The following is an 18,186-nucleotide window of genomic DNA, read 5'->3' as shown; positions in this document are numbered from 1 at the left end:
ACAAACTTTCTGATTATTGATTCTTAAGTTAGCATTTAACTTTGTAGTGATCGTAGAACTTGTTTTGCTACCTGTTAGGTTTGCCTTGTAATTATGTATTTTACTATATGTTATTTCATAATTTCTCCACCCACCTCTGCTCCAGCATGTTAATCTTCCTTCTCTGATGACTTCACAGAGGCTCTGCATTTGGTAGCGCCAGACCTGTTCATTTTCTAGTTGTCATGTATAAACTGGTGGTTCTCAGAGCCTGACACTCCTTCAGGATCAGTTTTCTCATCCTCATTGTCCCCGTGGATCTTACGGTCCACTTGATTAGTTGGGATGTCTTTTTGTAGTAGAGACTTCATGGGCTGTTCCCGTGTGGGTGTTTCTTCTGCAAATACGCTTCTTTGTCACAACATGTCAGGAAGACAAGAAACACATATACTCTCCTTCTCCATGTGAAATTTTACTAGTCTTACTGCTTTCTGGATCTCAGCAACAGGGAGAAGTTAAAAGATGGAGGACGTGGTGATTGCAGGCATAGCAGGAAAGCTGCCAGAATCAGAGAACTTGCAAGAGTTTTGGGAGAACCTGCTTAATGGAGTTGATATGGTGACAGAGGATGATCGGAGGTGGAAACCAGGTGAGTGCTTATTGTCTCTCCTTTTGGAGCCCTGAGTTCTAGATGCAATTATCCCATGAAAGGAAAGGATTTATCAGATGCAAAACCCTGCCAGAGCATCTGAATTAACTTCTAATACATCATCAAGAAATTCAGGAACAGAACACTTCTATGAAGGTCTAACGCAATCCATTTTACAATGTCATGTCCCATGCAGTAGTAGCTTATAAATATGTAGCTTACTCTCAAATAAAAGAACACTCTGACAGAGCAGCTAGGCAACATGAATCCTGTACCTGCTGTTGATAGCTGTGGCAGTAAGACAAGTCTGTCATTTTTCTGGGTTCAGAAGTAGCACAGGGACTCCAGTCCTGTGATTTATGGCTCTTTACAATGTTCTTTTCTGTCTGATTTTCTTTCTGAAGTGTTTGGCACATGTCTGTCCAATTGGAGCTAGTGATTGGCAGAAGTGAAAAGTAGCTTTTGTTTTCCTTGTAGCTGGTGACTGACTGGAATCACTGATTTGGATTCTGGTTAGGTGCTTGGTACAACTTGCCAAAGCAAAGATGCTTAAACTAGATAGCAGCAAAAGACATCTATATCCAGGAGAGTTTTAAAAATTATTGCTTTTATTAATGCAGGGTTCTCATTTCCAAATGAGATTGTGAGATGGGTAGGTAGATATTAATGCAGCACTCTGGATACTGCAACAGGGGAATGAAGTTTCACATGTAATCAAGAATCAGCTGTGGCCATTCTGTACTTTGTCTCAGCTGGTAGCTGCTTTAAAACTGATGTATTCTGTGACTCTGTTGAATTTTTCTTCTCAGGAATTTATGGACTGCCCAAGAGAAATGGAAAGCTCAAGGACATAAGCAAATTTGATGCATCTTTTTTCACGGTTCACCCCAAACAAGCTCATACAATGGATCCTCAACTTCGCTTGCTGTTGGAAGTTTCTTATGAAGCTATTTTGGATGGAGGTAAGCAGCTGAATGACTGAAGAGGGAGAACTGTACTGTATTGTCTCTGTGCAGCAGGCGCAGAGATGCACCTGCGTGATGAGATGTCGAACAAGAGAACGCCATCACAGTAGAGAGGAGACCAAAGAACTGGTACGAGGGTTAGAACAAAGCCATTTTCTCTGGAACTCAAACTAGGAAATCTATGCTGACTGCCAGGAAATCTCTACCTGCCTCATATGGTAGAACCAGTACGACAGAAACACTTAAACAGTCGACAGTTCTAGAGCTTCTGTGTGTTCTGCTCTACCCTAATATTCCATAATAGATCCTTTTGTTAAAGGCATATTTGCAGTGCAAAAGGAAGATGACTTGATCAAAATTCTCATCCGTGGTCTAAAAGAATGGCAGATGGCCTGATGTATTTGGGTCTATTGGCCAGGTTCATAGAAAATTTGTGGCATTCGATCTGCTTCTATAACAGGTTTGCTTGGGAAGTGTGCTTTCAGAAGTAGGAGCCTCTTTCCTCCATCACTGCCAGGGTCTTGAGCTTTTGAGTTACTTATCCACAGAGCCAAAAAGTTTATTCTTTATGTTAATCCGTTTCATGACTGAACATAAGCAGCACATGAGGAAAAAGTTGTAACCACCTCACTAGTACTGACTTACTAAACTTGCTCCTCTGCTGCTGAGCCTCAGTGTAAAGGCCTGAATATTCTGCTTGTCTCCAGGACTCCTGGAGCACAGAGAAAAAACAGCAGGGATTGCTGCAAGTTGAGCTTGCTATGTGGTTTTTTAGAGCAGATTTGTTTCTTGTTCTGATTGCTGGCTTTTGTGTGTAAGAATTTTCCTTTTGGTCTTGTTCTCCAGATCTGGGCTTTGTCTGTGGCTAGAGATAGATACTCGTGTGCTCACATGACATTCCAAGTGCTGAGATTTTTCTCCCCTTCTGGGGGAGGTCTGCTCCTTTTTTCTGCACTGGAAGTCAGCTGTTAGCTTATCTGATCAGCATTTGTGTCTTTCATAGTCCATAGACTTTTTTACACAAGACTCTAACAATTCCCAGCTAAGCTGGAAAGCTCTGCCCGGGTGCAGTATGCTCTTGACCAGAAGCCAACACCAAAGTTCTGGTGGACTCTGCAGTAAGATTTGTAAGGTCGGCAACTGAAACAGGTAAAAGGTAACTATATGTAAGGGAACAATGCTGCAGGCCTGCCAGAAAGGGTCAGTAAGTAGTACTTCATGAACTGGTGCCTGCATACCTGATAACTCCTCAATTTGCCCCTCTTTATGAGTTTGTCTACTGTAATCTACCTTCCAATATCCTCATAGGTATTAATCCGGCCACCCTCCGTGGCACAGACACAGGCGTGTGGGTTGGTGCCAGTGGGTCAGAAGCCGCTGAAGCCCTTAGCCAAGATCCAGAAGAGGTTTCGGGATATGTTTTGACTGGCTGTCAGCATGCTATGCTTGCTAACAGGATTTCCTTCTTTTATGACTTAAAAGGTAAGTGCCCCCAAACCTGTTAATGCTGATCAGCAATTGCATTTTGAGCATTGATTGTACCACAGTTTCTGTAGAGGAGCGGGATGGATATGATGATGTAGAACCCTTTGGGGATGAGAAAATAGCATACAACTATTGTAAGGAGGCATATGAAAAGGAGAAAATGTATTGTAACTGTGTGATGAGATTCATTATAAGGCTTTGTAACTCAGTTGCTGTGGCTGGGCGTAGCTGGCATTCACCTGAAAGACGATGATGTCAGGAGGCCTTCATAAAAAGGCCTAAGTCCCTTCCTGCCTTCAAACTGTTATTTGGTATCAAGCTATGTAGAAGTCGGCTAGCCTGGAGACAAACTGACTGGAACGGCTGGCTCTTTTTGAGTAAAGCAGAAGAAATGAGAGAGCCACCACAACGGTGTAATTGAAGGCACAGACATGACTTGAACTGCATGTGGCAATGAAGATAAGAGTGGAGGGATAGGGATTGCTCTGAAGAGCAACAGAGAACAGAGATAATGGCAAGGGTAGCACCAGGAAGGGGGAGGGATTTTTATTTGTGAGAACTGGGAAACAGATGAGACCTGCCTGTGAAGCTACAATATCTCTCTTGATGGAGACAAAGATGGAATTTTAAAAAATACCCTTAAAGCCAAACTGGTTTGCAATTTTTTTCCACCTTTCTCATCCCATGTTGTCTGGTAAGCAGGCAGAGATGGTGATTCTTGTCTCCCAGGATTACCTGCTATGTTCTGAATCAACTCTTACTTAATATTTTTTGAATGTGTTTCTCTCATGATCCCATCCTGTAGTCTTTGGAGAGCAACTCTAGGAAATAAACAGTAAAACCCAGCTTTTTTGTTTCTCTTTCTGTTCTCTAAGGACCAAGCATAACTGTTGACACTGCCTGCTCCTCTAGCCTTGTTGCTTTGGAAAATGCTTATAAGGCAATTCGTCATGGACAGTGCAGCGCGGCCTTAGTAGGAGGGGTCAACATTTTGCTGAAACCGACCACTTCTGTGCAGTTCCTGAAACTGGGTATGCTTAGTCCTGATGGTGCCTGCAAGGCTTTTGATGCTTCAGGTAAGGTATTAGTACAACAGGTTGTCATGTTGTATGAGAGAAACTTAATGTGGAGCCTGTGACCAGATACTCTTGTAATGCAGCAAACAGCTGGCCTCGTGGTTGTCCCAGACAGTGCACCTAGGAACATGCCCTGGAGCTGATCTGTTTCATGCTCCATTGAACCTGGAGAACTAACTGTGGGGATGAAACTGTACAGTTCATTCTTCAGCCATTGGGGAGAGGAAATAGCTGTCTCTTGATGGAAACTCATCATCTGTGATGAACAGAGAGCCTTTCTAGAACATTAATTATTTTAAAGAAATGGATATGTCATAATCTTATAGCAGTCTGTTATAAGTGGCAGCTCAGGAATGAGATGGCCTTACTGTGTTTTGCACCTATATTAAAAGCAGAGCAGGATTAGTGACTCATTCCCCTCTCCCTGCTCTCAGGAAATGGATATTGTCGCTCTGAAGCTATTGTTGTCGTTCTTTTGACCAAGAGATCTATGGCTAAGCGGATCTATGCCACAATAGTCAATGCTGGAATTAACACTGATGGCTTTAAGGAGCAAGGTAGGTCTTGAACCTCTGAAAAGTGAGATACCTACAGAACTGTTCAGCCTAGAGTCTTTGATATCAGAAATGGGCTGTTGTGGGGTGGTTCTTTTGATGTATGAAGGTATTTTTTTATGTTTCGGTTTTTTTCTTTTTCTGTTTTGGTAACGCAAAGTTCAGGACCCTATTTTGTAAGGAAGTTGAAGGAGACAAGTGGTGGTTTCTACTGTACAAAGTAACAGGAATGTCCTGTTGATAGTTCAGCCTTCCTCGGGACACAGCTACAGTAACTTCTGCACTGATGGTAGAAATGTAGATGGTGTTATGACTATAAGGCTCCTTCCTTACTGCTGTCCCGTTTCTCCCCCTCTCCAATAATGGAGACGCCAAGTTTCACATATTCTGCTTGATCTAGACATCTGCTAGTATCTGTTAACCAGTATCTATCCACACTAGTCTTAACTCACTGCTTTAGGTCCATTTCTGGTGCCTCTGCTCTTCTTCCAAAGAGCTTGAGAGGCTTATTGTGCTTGGTGCTAAGAACATAGGTGTAAATCCTCAAAAAGTCTCTCTCTAGTTTGGGGTTTTTTTTGGACCTGGTAGCCCCAGGCAGTTGAAAGGGTGCTAAAATCAGAACAGGAAGCATCTGATAGGAGAGAGGAGTTGATGGCAATTTTGGTCGTAGGTGTGACATTCCCATCTGGAGTGATGCAGGAGCAGTTGGTCAGCTCTTTGTACAGAGAATGCGGTATCAAACCTGGAGAAGTGGAGTATGTTGAAGCTCATGGGACAGGCACCAAGGTCAGCATGGCCCCTTTGGGTTTGGAGTATTTTCTTGTCCCTTATTTTCTTCCCTTGCATCACTTGCCACACTTTTCCATCAAATTATTCTTTGCTTTTTCCAAAATTATCTATATTTCTCCCTTCTACGAGTTACCAGAATATGTACTGCTTCACCACTTTTGGATTTTGCCCAGACATCTTAAATCTTTCAGATTTCTCTTTTGTGGTGTGTTTTGGAAGCACTAGCTAACAGCTGATCTGATTCTCTTCCTACTAGGTTGGAGATCCACAGGAAGTAAATGGGATTGTAAATACCTTCTGTCAGTGTGAGAGAGAGCCGCTGTTGATTGGATCAACCAAGTCAAACATGGGTCATCCAGAGCCTGCCTCTGGACTTGCTGCACTAGCCAAGGTAATGGGTGGCTTGAGAGGGAAAAATGGGGGAGGGGGCGAACACAACAGTGCATAGGGGTTCTTAATGTTTGTCTGGTTTTAAGGAAAATTTGCGTGGATTCAGGATAAGATGTTCACTAGTAATTATAAGAACTCAGGTGATTCTCATTAATTATCTACTCCTTGCTTCACCTGGAAATACTCTTAAAAGCTCAGGTGGCTATTCTGCATGATGGAGACAAATGCCCAGGTGGTCCTCCACTGTGTGCACACACAAATGTGTGTATGAACACACAAAAACTTTAGTTCCCCCTTCCTCTGGGATTCTAGAGGAGCATGACTACTCAGAATAAAGGCTTTGGGATCACTTTATTGATTGTCCTCACACTGGACCTTCCAACAGAACTCTGCTGTAAGTCGTTTGGGTTTGTGGGGTGTACGAGTAGAGGGATTTAAATGTTTGGAGTAGTTGGCAATGATCAAAGATAAGAGGCAGTGTGGGCTTTCAGTGCCAGAAGAACAGCTGATCCTTCTGGCTGATTGTCAGGGATGTATCATCTCTTCCTCTTCTCTCTTGTGTTGGCAAGAAGCCAGGTGAGCTCTTTGGGATGAGGCTACGAGCTTGAATAACTGGTTGTCTTAGCAACTGGCCTACTAGCTACTGCTGTAGGCAGACAATCATCTATTGGCTCTGGCTGCTAAACTGCTTAGCAGAGAGCTAGCTAATGTTCACACTTGGTTGTAAGCCTATTACTGACAGCCTTAGAGCCACTAAAATTGAAGTCATGTACCCTGTCACTGCTAGAATTTTAGGCTCTTTAAAGTGGTTATTGTGACCTGAATACATACAACTTGCTGTGAATAGCCTCATTTGCAAATAAATCGTGGAGACAGCAGTGTCTCTCTGTAGAGGAAAATTTACTTTTTTTAGCACCTCTATCCCTCAGACTGATACCTTCTTCATAGAAGGAATGATAACTGAGTCATAAAATAAACCTCTCTATCCATATTGCATTGTAAGTTATAAACAGTTTGTTTAGTGCAGTCCTGCTGTGATCTGTCAGGACAGGATCATAACTTTGAGGTACTGTTTCCCTGTGTTTCTTAGATGCAGAACTGCAAATACAAGGGCCACAATTTCTTTTTGAAGATTTCTCTAACACCATGTTTTCTCACTTCCCCCCCCCCATCAATTTTCTCACTTGACTTTGTATCAGAACTTCCAGCTGCAGGCAAGAGCCCCTGGCACCCATCATGCCTGCTAGTGTATCTTTTTGCTGTACTTTTTGTTAAGTTGTGCTAGGTTTTGTTTCCAGATCTGACGTCTTGAAGGCACTTGAAGCTTTGGTAGGATATTGGAAGCTCTGTCTCTGTTCTCGATTCTTTGAAAGTTGGGCAGCACTCGGTATTTTAAGATTTGGAAGTTAATCAGAATGGCAGATCAGGCGTCCTTGAGACCAAGCCAGAAACTGCACCAAGGCCACTCTTCTCTTAGACAGTAACTGTCTCCAGAAGTCTGCAGTTTCTGTAAATGTTTTCTTTTGGAATGCCATAAAATGATCTTATATGCAAGATGTCAGTTAGGAAGACAGATCTTGGAAGTGTCTGATTTCAGACTTGAAGAGAATCCATTAATTATGTGGATAGGTAGGAAAGAAACTAGGGCTTGCCAAGGCCACTTTAGTTAAATTCTGACAAGGGAGGGAATACTCACCTGCACCTTTGAACTGCTCAGCCAAGACAAAGCTCTTTGGTAGCTCTGGTATAGGTTCACTGCACTGTACTCTGACTTTTGTAGAAGCCATGGCAGATTGAAAAGTACGAATGTGTGTGCTCTGTAAAGCAACAAGTTCATAGTGCATGGTACTGTAGATGTAGGACAGTGTGCATGAAAATACTTGGGTCACTGCAATGTTAAACACGCTGACTGGAGTTGAAATCATGTGTTTATGCTTGGTTGTTCTCCCAGGTAGGCTGCCATGTCTGATAGTCAACTTGGAAGAACAGTTCCCAAGCCAATATCTGTTTCTCTGACCACTCTGGGGTGACGAAGGAACTGCCAAACATACAGAGCACTGAGTCTTTGCAACTGACCAGTGATTTGCTGGATGTGCACCACAGAGGAGTACGGGCTTGGTGTCATGGGCTGTTCATAGAGATGCTGCTGAGAGAAGGGAGCTCTTGATTTTTTGGCACACCTATTCTAACTCTTGCGCTGTTTCTGTACTTCCCCTTGGCTCTGCCAGTTCTGACCAGTCTGCTCTTACTTCTTTTTTGGATCAAGAAGACAACAAATGGGTGCGAAGCAGCAAGCAAACTCCTTTACCAGGGCTTCAGCTTGGCTCTTTTGCAGCAGGGGCAGAAATGGAGGCATTCACTGTGATAAGGAAGAGCATATCTTGGCTCTGTGTGACTGGGGAGAGGTGAAGCAGAGTGTGATGAAGGGATGGGATCTGAAAGGGGAGAATAAAGATGTCATATTCTTAGTAGCCAGGCTGCTTTTCCAGCAAGACTGCATGACTTTCCAGTTAGAAACCCTCACCTTCATCGCTGACTTGCTGTAGGGACTTAAAATTTGCCTAGGTGAAGTAGGTACTATCTCAGTAACATTAATAATGCTATTCTCTGACGTGTCGCTCTATCCAAATATAAAAAGAACTGCTGACCACTGCTATGTGGTCATTTATAGTAAAACGATAAAAGGATAACAACAAAAGAATGTTTGTTACAAGAAAAGGTGGCGCACAGAAGACTTTTTTTTGTTTTTTCTTCCAGGTCATTCTCTCTCTGGAACATGGGCTGTGGGCTCCAAATCTTCATTTCAATACCCCACATCCAGATATTCCTGGCTTAAAAGATGGCTCTTTGGAGGTAGTTTGTAAACCAACACCAGTGAAAGGTGGCATTGTCGGTATCAACTCTTTTGGCTTTGGAGGTGTTAATGGTCATATCATTCTGAGACCAAATGAGAAAAAAAGCCAGCCTCTGGAGGCTTGTAACATGCCAAGACTAGTTCAAATTTGTGGCAGAACTGAGGAAGCTGTGGAAGTACTAATTCAAGAGAGCAGAAAACATGGAGGATGCAGCCCATTTGTAAGCCTGCTCAGTGATATCTCTGCAGTTTCTGTATCCTCCATGCCCTACAGAGGCTACACACTAGTTGGCACTGAGAGTGACATAAAAGAGGTTCAGCAAGTTCGAGCATCCGGTAGACCGCTCTGGTACGTCTGCTCAGGTAGGTGTGCAGCAGTGGGCCCAGGCTTCTGTATTCCTCTGTAGATGTGGGGCTTGAGCAATTGGGTTCTGTGCTCTAATGTTGTTTTCTGCTCCAGCATGAGGAAATATCTTGCAGCCCTGTGATATGTCTAGGAGACTCATGTTTCCTGTGTTTTATCTAATCCGTCCAACTTTACTGTCTTCTGATGATAGCAAAGTCCAGGAAAATAAAAAGCAGTCCCTAATTTGGAGGGTGTTAGAAATGTACATCTTGCTCTTAGATGGAATTCTTTCACTGCCAGAGCAAGTGTGTGATGTCTACTCCTTTTATGGAGCATTACTAAAGCTCACTTTCTCCTTGCCTATCCTACAGGCATGGGAACGCAGTGGAAAGGTATGGGCCTGAGCCTTATGAAGTTGGATTTGTTTCGCCAGTCTATATTGCGCTCAGATGAGGCCTTGAAGAACACAGGTCTAAAGGTCTCAGACCTGCTTCTGCAAGCAGATGAGAACACATTTGATGATACTGTCCATGCATTCGTTGGACTAGCTGCTATTCAGGTAAGTCTCAGGTGGCTGGTGGAGGGGGTCGTGGACTCGGTCCACGTAAACATGCTCTGCTAGTGTGTCTGTTTGGCCGGTATCACTTTATACCGATTACTGGAAGCTTGTTTTGTGCAATCAGCAAATGGCAGCTGTTACAAATACCGCTCTGATAGGAGGGAGTGGGTTGCACCCTTGACAGTTTTGGGCTCTGCCATTTGCAAGACTCTTGGATGAGTATTGATCTAAACTGATTTGTGTGTGCATCTGTGTGTGTATGTACGGCAGTTTCAAGTTTTATGTAAACATTTGTGCCAAGGAACAGGGTTCCACAGAATACCTTCTAAAATTTGTTCTGCAAATTAACTAAATGATGCTAAATTAAGTCTCTTTTAATTCTGGGTGTCAGTGTGGGATTAGTTGTTTCTTAATAAACTAGAGGCAGAGCTTTTAAAGTGATTTGGAAATCTGGTTTGCCTCTTACTTTGTACAACCACGCTCTTGGCAACCTCCTGTTGTTGGAAATACTTTCTTAGTGGAAAGCTACGTAGTGGAGAGACCTGAACAATATTGGTGTCACATAATGATTCTTGGGATTGTTTTGAAATGAGGCTGGATCTGCAGTTGGGGGCGGGGGGAAGCAGCAAAGCCAAGAAGAATGTCTGTAGCAAAAAGCTAATTCTGCTTCTCCTTGCAGATTGCCCAGATTGATTTGCTGAAGGCTGCAGGTCTGCAGCCTGATGGGATTTTGGGCCACTCGGTGGGAGAACTAGCTTGTGGCTATGCAGATAACTCCTTAAGTCATGAAGAAGCCATTCTTGCCGCTTATTGGCGGGGACGATGTGTTAAAGAGGCCAAATTGCCCCCAGGAGGAATGGCTGCTGTTGGTAGGTATACCCTTACTGAAGGAGTGATACGGGAAAGTACATTTGATCTCTGTTGTATGGCACTGGGATAAAATTGGGCTCTGAAGTATGTTGGTGGAGACAATCATGCCTGTGAAATTTTGGCTACTGTTGCCTCTTCTTTTTCTTCTGATGTAGAACAGGTTATTAAATATTGAAGTTGATTATAACGGTAGTAACTTCTGACCTCAAACACAGCAGGATTGTGGTAATCCAACCAACACTAAGTGGAAATGGAGAGATTTATTGACAGGTGACCAATGGCAGAGGCCTGATAAATAATCTCCTTGAAAAGAGAGATGAAAATCTAGGACACTGGGGGTTTGTCTCTTGATAAAACATACATACATATATTTAAATTATTGAAGAAAATAAAGAGAGGTATTTCTGATTGTCTGCAAGAGTAATGAGACGTGAAACCAGTAAGCCACTATTACGCATTGGACAACGGGCCAGTGGCACTTGATGCCATTAGAATTTACAGGGGCCTAATGGCACTTAGGAAGCAGCTTTCTCCTGATCAAGCCTTGCTCAGTGTTTCTGTGAGTCATATAGTTTTGTCCACTATTGGGTGAAAATTTTGAGCTTTGGACCCAGCAGTTTGTCTTCATGTTGACTTAAAGTTTAAAAATAGAATTCTTACTGGTAGCGTTGTTGTTCTTCTGTTTCTAATTATTGAACACAGTGGTCAATTGAGAACTGAAACACTTAAGGGAAAAGCTGTTGCAGGTCTAATGCAGTATGTTTGACTAGATCACTTGTTATAGTGCTAGACTTCTTTCTTTAACGGATGCCACAAAGGACTTCCTACCTAATTTAGCTTTCTTTTCCGTGACATTAACTACCTGACACTTATCGCAGAACTTAGCTTGGAATGCTGCATGTAAATGTTTTTCATAATCTGATGTTGAGTTCAAGTTCTTCCTGGGACTTGTACCCGTGTAATGCATGACCAGATGCTGCATGTGTTAAGCCAGTTTAAGCCACTAGAGTTGTTGATTTCTATGGATATTTTGTGGCACTCTGATTCTGTGAGTCAAGGTCGTGTTCTCTCTCTCCTGTCCTAGTCAGATTGCTACGGGGAAGGGAGACAAAACAATCAATTGTGTAGCTTCTTTGAAAGTGTGTGGGTGCACCCTCCCATCCCTTAGAGGGATGGTACAAAGATTCAGTCCTCCGTTCTTGTGCTCACTATAACAGTGATAAATGTCACATTAAAGCCCTGAGATAAATATCCTCAGCTTTTGCAGAATCACTTTTGGGGAAAGGGGGGATGTCTGTTTTTCTCTTAAGAATCCTTCCCAGTTTTGCAAAATGCTGAATTAAGTGCAGTGAGTGTGCAGTTAAGATTGCCTCCCTTATGAGGCTCGCTGCTCGAAACACTTGTGTTGTCCTGAGGTCTTCCTTCTGCAGGTCTGACATGGGACGAATGTAAGCAACGCTGTCCTCCAAATGTGGTACCAGCCTGTCACAACTCTGAAGATACTGTCACTGTTTCAGGGCCTCTGGTGAGTAAGGAACTGATACTGGGCATACCGGAATTGTGAGTGGGACCCATGAAGTTCTGGTTTGAAGAAACTGTGAAGCTGAGTTAAAGCTCAGCTGCTTGCAAAAGGGAGCTGGATTAAAGTGGTGGGAGGGGACATGGTGCTTTGTGTAAACTTAAACACTCAAATGTTCTGTGAGAGGAATTGATATTAGTGCCTCAGTAAGATCATAACAAAAGATCTCTTATACTGAATAGTCTTATAGCCATGGGCATAATGAGTGATAAATTATAAGACTGAGAAGGGCAATAACCTTGTCCCAGATGTGGCTCCCTTTAAGTGGCAAGTGATGAAGGGCAGGGGGAGAGTACAGTGGCTCATACAGATTCCAAAGACGTTGTGAGCTTTTATTTTAGTTCACTTATATTCTTCTTCTTAGGACTCTGTGAATGAGTTTGTAGCCAAACTGAAAAAGGATGGTGTGTTTGCGAAGGAGGTGCGCAGTGCTGGCGTTGCATTTCATTCCTATTACATGGCATCTATTGCACCAGCGCTGCTCAGTGCCCTGAAAAAGGTAATGTTGCCAAACTATGGCTCGCGTGGCTTCTGCTCGTGCACCTGGATTTGAGTGTACGTGATGTTGAGCTTAAGGGGGCTCCTTCCTGGAGGAGGAGGAGGAGATCTTTTGAAGAGCATGTAGACCTCTGTGAGACCTTAGGTGTGAAGCCCTATGGGCTCAAGCAGAAGGATATCCTGAGCAATCAAGCTGAGAAAAATGGCCTGTGAAAAAGGAGGGCTGCTTGGCTTTGCCTGTCTTACTGTTATCTGTGACATGTAACTCTTCCTCCTGTCTCTCTTCCTTGTCTGTCTGTAGGTCATTCCACACCCTAAACCTCGTTCAGCACGATGGATCAGTACTTCTATCCCTGAATCTCAGTGGCAGAGTGATCTGGCTAGGAATTCATCTGCAGAATATCATGTGAACAACCTAGTGAATCCAGTGCTGTTCCACGAAGGTCTGAAGCATATTCCGGAGAACGCTGTTGTAGTAGAGATAGCTCCACATGCTCTTTTACAGGTATCGTATTTGATCGTGTCAGTATGGTGCCATATTGATACACTGCTGCAGAAGGGAGATTGAGGGTCTGAGGACTAGGGAATACTGCTTCCTCCCCTGCCCCTCCACGTTCTGAGAACGCTTTCTCCCTCTGGTACTTTTGAGTCTCTCCCAGTTTTAATATTTTCTTGATGGTTTTTGGTGGGGGTTTTGGTGTGGTTACGTTTCTTTTGTTTGGGTTGGGGTTTTTTGGGAGATGTATGTTAATACTTTAAAAAAACCCCATCCCAACATGCTACCACTGCCCCATGTAGACATTCAATATTGTTGCCTTTATTCATTGCCTTGCATTTCGGATACCTGATAGCTCTCTGAACTGTGCAATGAGTAAAAAAAGCATTTCGTTGTTTGGATCTAATGGAGGCTGTGTGCAAAAACTTGAGGAGGGGGGCAGAAATTCAAGACTAACAGGCCTTCTTTATGGAAAATTTGTTATCTCCATCTGTACATTGAATTTGGCTTGAGATTCTTGTCTTAGAACATGGTGGCTGCTAGTGTTTTCTCCTCTTCTCCTAGACCAAGTAGTCTGAGACCACAGGAACCTTCTCTCTTCATGAGCTCCTTTCCCCTAATGATCAGACCATTATTCCTTTCTGCCCAGCCCATAAGAATTGATCTTTGTGGAATTAGCTCCATAGTAGCAAATTAGCAAATGCAGAACATGAGGTATAGTAGGATGCACTTGTTCCACAAGATCAGTGCTGTGGTCTTGTGCCTGTCCCTTAAGTCTCAAGGACTGGTCTCTTCTGTTTGATCTGTGGCATGCAAGAGGAGAAACGTCTTAAGAACTGTGTTCAGTTTTGGGTCTCTCGCTACAAGAGGGGCGTTGAGTTGCTGGAAGATGTCCCGAGGAGAGCATCAAAGCTGGGGAGGGGTCTGGAGCACAAGTCTTATGAGGAGCAGCTGAGGGAACTGGGGGTCTTCAGCCTGGAGCAGAGGAGGCTGAGGGGAGCCCTTATCGCCCTCTGCAACTGCCTGAGAGGAGGGGGGAGCCGAGGGGGGTCAGTCTCTTCTCCCTGGTAACGGGTGATAGGACAAGGGGAAATGGTCTGAAGTTGTGCCAGGGCAGGTTTAGGTTGGACATTGGGAAAAATTTTTTCAGTGAAAGGGCTGTCAAGCACTGGAAGGGGCTGCCCAGGGAAGTGGTCGAGTCCCCATCCTCGACCGGGGGATTTAAAAGCTGGGCAGACGAGGTGCTTAGGGACATGGTGGGATGGCAGGGTTAGGGGAATGGTTGGGCTTGGTGATCTTAAAGGGCTTTTCCAAACAAAACAATTCTATGATTCTAAGAAAAATCATAGTTACGTGTGAGTCAAGTTTAATAGTTATACAGTGCTTCTGAGTTCCAATCCAGTGTATATTTGTTATGTCATGTTAGCCTTATTTATGCTTTGAAAGCGACTTGAAAGGAGAATCAGAGCAGAGATTTTAAATTAGGCACTTATTTTTCTGTATAAAAAGATTTTACCCTTCATGTTAAAATATTTGTACAATTCTGGACTCTAATGCAAATGACTAAAGACTTCATCAGCTGGGTTTGAGAATGTTCTGGTTTTCTCTTCCCCTCCCCTTATTTCTCCCATATAAAGATGACAGGATCAAACTGAAGAGAAGATAAAAGTTGGGTCAGATGTTCAAGGCTGTTAATAGCTGTTGCTTGGAAAATGCTTTAGGATGCTTCAGACTAGAGGGGTCTGCTCTTGGGAGTAAAGGCCTAAGGACACGTGCATGTGTGTGCGCACACCCTTGAGTGGGAAGCTTGAGAGGGTGATCTTGCAGTTCTTGAAGTGCAGCTTTTGCTTCTATGTGACAATCTTCTTGGGAAAGGGAGATTTGTGTTTTGGCAGAATTTTGTGAATATTATGTATGTTCTGGTTTACAAGATATGCAACTTCTTGGGTTGCTGGAAGAGTATTGTGCTGCTCCTCCTCTTACCTGTTAGAATGGTGTACCTTCTAGCACCTAGTACAGAACTCTTGGCATGGAAACAGAAGTGGTTTGAGATATGTACAGAAAAATTCAGAAACAAAGTAATAAGTAATGCCTTCTACCAATGACTTGTGGACTCTACTTGACCAGGCTATCTTGAGGAGAACTTTGAAACCAACTTGCACCATTCTTCCTTTGATGAAGAAAGAGCACAAAAATAATTTGGAGTTTTTCCTGACACAGACTGGAAAGATTCATTTAACTGGGTAAGGAGACTAAGGGAGGAGGGTGAGTGGGGTATCAGTTAGGAAAGAATTCAAGTCTCTTCTCTAGTATGCATATCTTCACAAAGATTGAAATGTTCCTTCAACAAACCTGGAAAAAAATGGGGTTTACAGCTGTGCTTTACATATTTAACATGCTCACTTTTGAAATGTTGCCTTGGGTTAGAGACTGCTTGGGCTGGAAAGGTGCCTTTTAAAGCAAAGGAGTCCCATTCTAGAGGCCCAGGAACCTAGAACGAGCTCTTGGAAATAAACTTTGCATCTTGTAGACTGTTTGAATTGCAAATTTGGCTGCACTAAGTGTTCATGCTACTTCCGGAGAAACCTTAGACATGGAGCCCAAGCCCAATTACTGTCTGACCTCTAAGTATTATGGTCAATTTTTTCCCCCCTTTATTCTCTCCCCCCGCCCCCTTCCTTCCCCTGCAGCATCTTGATCCTTTTTGTCTTCCTAGGATAAATGTTCTTGGAAACAACTTGTTCCCACTTGTGGAATACCCCGTCCCAGTGGGAACACCCCTTATTTCTCCATACATCAAATGGGACCACAGCCAGGACTGGAATGTTCCAAAACCTGAAGGCTTTCTGGCAGGTTCCAGAGGCGCTTCATCTGCTTCAGTCTACAATATTGGTATGTTTGCCTCTTTGGGGTTTCTTGTTTGTTTGTCTCTTCCTGCTTTACCTCTGCATTTCTTTTGTAAAACTAGGACGAGGATACTCAAAGCAGCATCCTTGAAGCCATCTTGTGAAGCTTAATGTTTTGTTTGGTTTAGAATGAAAAAGACTGGATCTGCTTGAAATGGGATGAAAGAATATGAATAGAACCAGAAACTGTCTTGATTCAGACTCACAGTTGTTTTAAGAGCTGTATGTTGTCACGCAGGATAGTTGGGGAAACCACTAGAACCCCCTACAGACATTGAGGGGAAAAGACCTCTTTATTAGAGTGTTTGTATTATCTTTATTCTGCTCTTTATTCTTCGACAGATGTGAGTCCTGACTCTCCTGACCGTTACTTGGTTGATCACTGCATTGATAGCAGAGTCCTCTACCCAGCAACTGGGTACCTAGTACTGGCTTGGCGAACTCTGGCACGGTCTCTTGGTGTGGCTATGGAGCAAATGGCTGTTATGTTTGAAGAAGTCACAATTCATCAGGCAACTATCCTTCCCAAAGACGGTGAGTGAGGAGTGCTGGTACAACTGTAAAACTGTGTAATGAAGATGAGGGGAGTGAGAGGAAAGAAATGCAAGGGGAAAGTGAGGAGGAACACAGGAGAAAGAATTGAAAGAATAGTGCAACATGACTGACCAAGAAGTAAATTCATACAGTCAAGCAGTGAATAACCTCACAGTCCTGTCTTGCTCAATGTTTCTTGCAGGATCAGTAAAGCTGGAAGTAAGAGTCATGCCTGCTTCTCGCTGCTTTGAGGTGTCAGGGAATGGGAATCTGGCTGTGAGTGGTAAGTGAAGGAAGTGTGTGTGTGCTGTCCTACTAAAATCTGTTATTTATGGACACTGATGATACTTATTCTTGCCACTGTGCCCATCAGGGAAGATTTCCCTCCTAGAAGACACTGCTCTGAAGAACTCCCGCAACCAGCCGGTTGACTTTCAGAGTCAAGTAGACGTGAGCTCAAAGTCCAGCCTCTTGAAAGAAGATGTTTACCAAGAGCTGCATCTGCGTGGATATAATTATGGACCAGCTTTCCAGGGCGTTCTGGAATGCAATAGTGAAGGTGAATTTACTTTCTGTAGAAGAATGATGAGCATGCTTATTGTAATGATGAATATTTGGTCTTTTAATTCCACTTGTATTAACAGTCCACCTGACTGTGCTTTGTGCGGTAATGATACTTTGTGTGATGATGGAGAACAATCAAGTGTTCTGACAGAGCATTGGGAAAGCTGTTATCTCCAATGTAGGACTGACTGTTGGGAGTTTACAGGGGAAGCTGGGTACATATAGCAGACTTTGCATTTGATAAGCAGTGACTTCTGGCACCTGCTGAATGACAGAATCACAGTGAGACTTACCCTTCCTCTTCTTCTGCAGCAAGCAAAGGGAAAGTTCTGTGGAATGGGAACTGGGTGACCTTCCTTGACACCCTGCTTCACATGATAATCTTAACTGAGACTGGGCGCAGTCTACGCTTACCCACCAGGATTCGCTCCGTGTGTATTGACCCAGTGCTGCATCAAGAGCAGGTGTGCCAGTACCAGGAGAATGTCAAAGGTAATGTCTCTCATGCTTGGGCTTTTGCCAGTTGCTTTGGCTGCTCTGTGGATGAATGTATGACTTCTTAGGAAGTAGGATGGACTTGGGGGGCCCTCTTAGTCTCCAAGGTATTCTGCGGCTTCTGTAGCAGTGTGACATAGCACTGTTCATCTGATCGCCTTGAATAAAATACTTGCAGTGTTTGATGCAAACTTACATGTTGGTTTTTTTGGTTTTGTTTGGTTTTGTTTTTTTTTTTTTTTCCCCCCCCCTGTCTTTTAGCTTTTGATGTTGTTGTGGACCGCTGTCTTAATAGCGTTACAGCAGGAGGTGTTCAGATCAATGGTCTTCATGCTTCTGTGGCACCACGACGACAACAGGAACGGATCCCTCCCACCCTGGAAAAATTCTGCTTTGTGCCCTATACTGAGAGTAACTGTCTGTCTTCCAGTGTCCATCTTCGTGACTATCTGGAGCACTGCAAAGGTAAGAGTGGGATTGGTTTCTTGTCACACTAGGGGAATCTACCGAGCGTGATAGAAATGTCTGAGGGAAGTTGTTCATACTACTTCAGAACATCCAAGAAATAAAGCATTGGTCTCTGTAGAAGACTTCAGCA

At 43.5% G+C, this 18,186-nt stretch overlaps 1 protein-coding gene across 1 annotated transcript in view; it reads left to right on the top strand.

Moving 5' to 3' along the window:
- Window positions 1-18,186, top strand: part of FASN (fatty acid synthase) — a 48,491-nt gene that overhangs the window by 9,781 nt on the left and 20,524 nt on the right. Inside the window, exons 2-21 of the mRNA XM_009644236.2 lie at window positions 482-628; window positions 1,438-1,590; window positions 2,902-3,075; window positions 3,954-4,154; window positions 4,589-4,711; window positions 5,379-5,494; window positions 5,754-5,888; window positions 8,645-9,104; window positions 9,459-9,646; window positions 10,326-10,515; window positions 11,947-12,041; window positions 12,460-12,594; window positions 12,895-13,098; window positions 15,217-15,332; window positions 15,806-15,981; window positions 16,338-16,529; window positions 16,732-16,812; window positions 16,903-17,088; window positions 17,406-17,585; window positions 17,850-18,053. Coding sequence (XP_009642531.1) covers window positions 502-628; window positions 1,438-1,590; window positions 2,902-3,075; window positions 3,954-4,154; window positions 4,589-4,711; window positions 5,379-5,494; window positions 5,754-5,888; window positions 8,645-9,104; window positions 9,459-9,646; window positions 10,326-10,515; window positions 11,947-12,041; window positions 12,460-12,594; window positions 12,895-13,098; window positions 15,217-15,332; window positions 15,806-15,981; window positions 16,338-16,529; window positions 16,732-16,812; window positions 16,903-17,088; window positions 17,406-17,585; window positions 17,850-18,053 — 3,436 coding nt within the window. The 5' untranslated portion in view covers window positions 482-501. The remainder of the gene's footprint in view (window positions 1-481; window positions 629-1,437; window positions 1,591-2,901; window positions 3,076-3,953; window positions 4,155-4,588; window positions 4,712-5,378; window positions 5,495-5,753; window positions 5,889-8,644; window positions 9,105-9,458; window positions 9,647-10,325; window positions 10,516-11,946; window positions 12,042-12,459; window positions 12,595-12,894; window positions 13,099-15,216; window positions 15,333-15,805; window positions 15,982-16,337; window positions 16,530-16,731; window positions 16,813-16,902; window positions 17,089-17,405; window positions 17,586-17,849; window positions 18,054-18,186) is intronic.

Source organism: Egretta garzetta, unplaced genomic scaffold, assembly GCF_000687185.1.
Source record: "Egretta garzetta isolate BGI_Z169 unplaced genomic scaffold, ASM68718v1 scaffold381, whole genome shotgun sequence".
Classification (NCBI taxonomy): Eukaryota; Metazoa; Chordata; class Aves; order Pelecaniformes; family Ardeidae; genus Egretta; species Egretta garzetta.
This window is presented reverse-complemented; position numbering and strand designations above follow the sequence as displayed.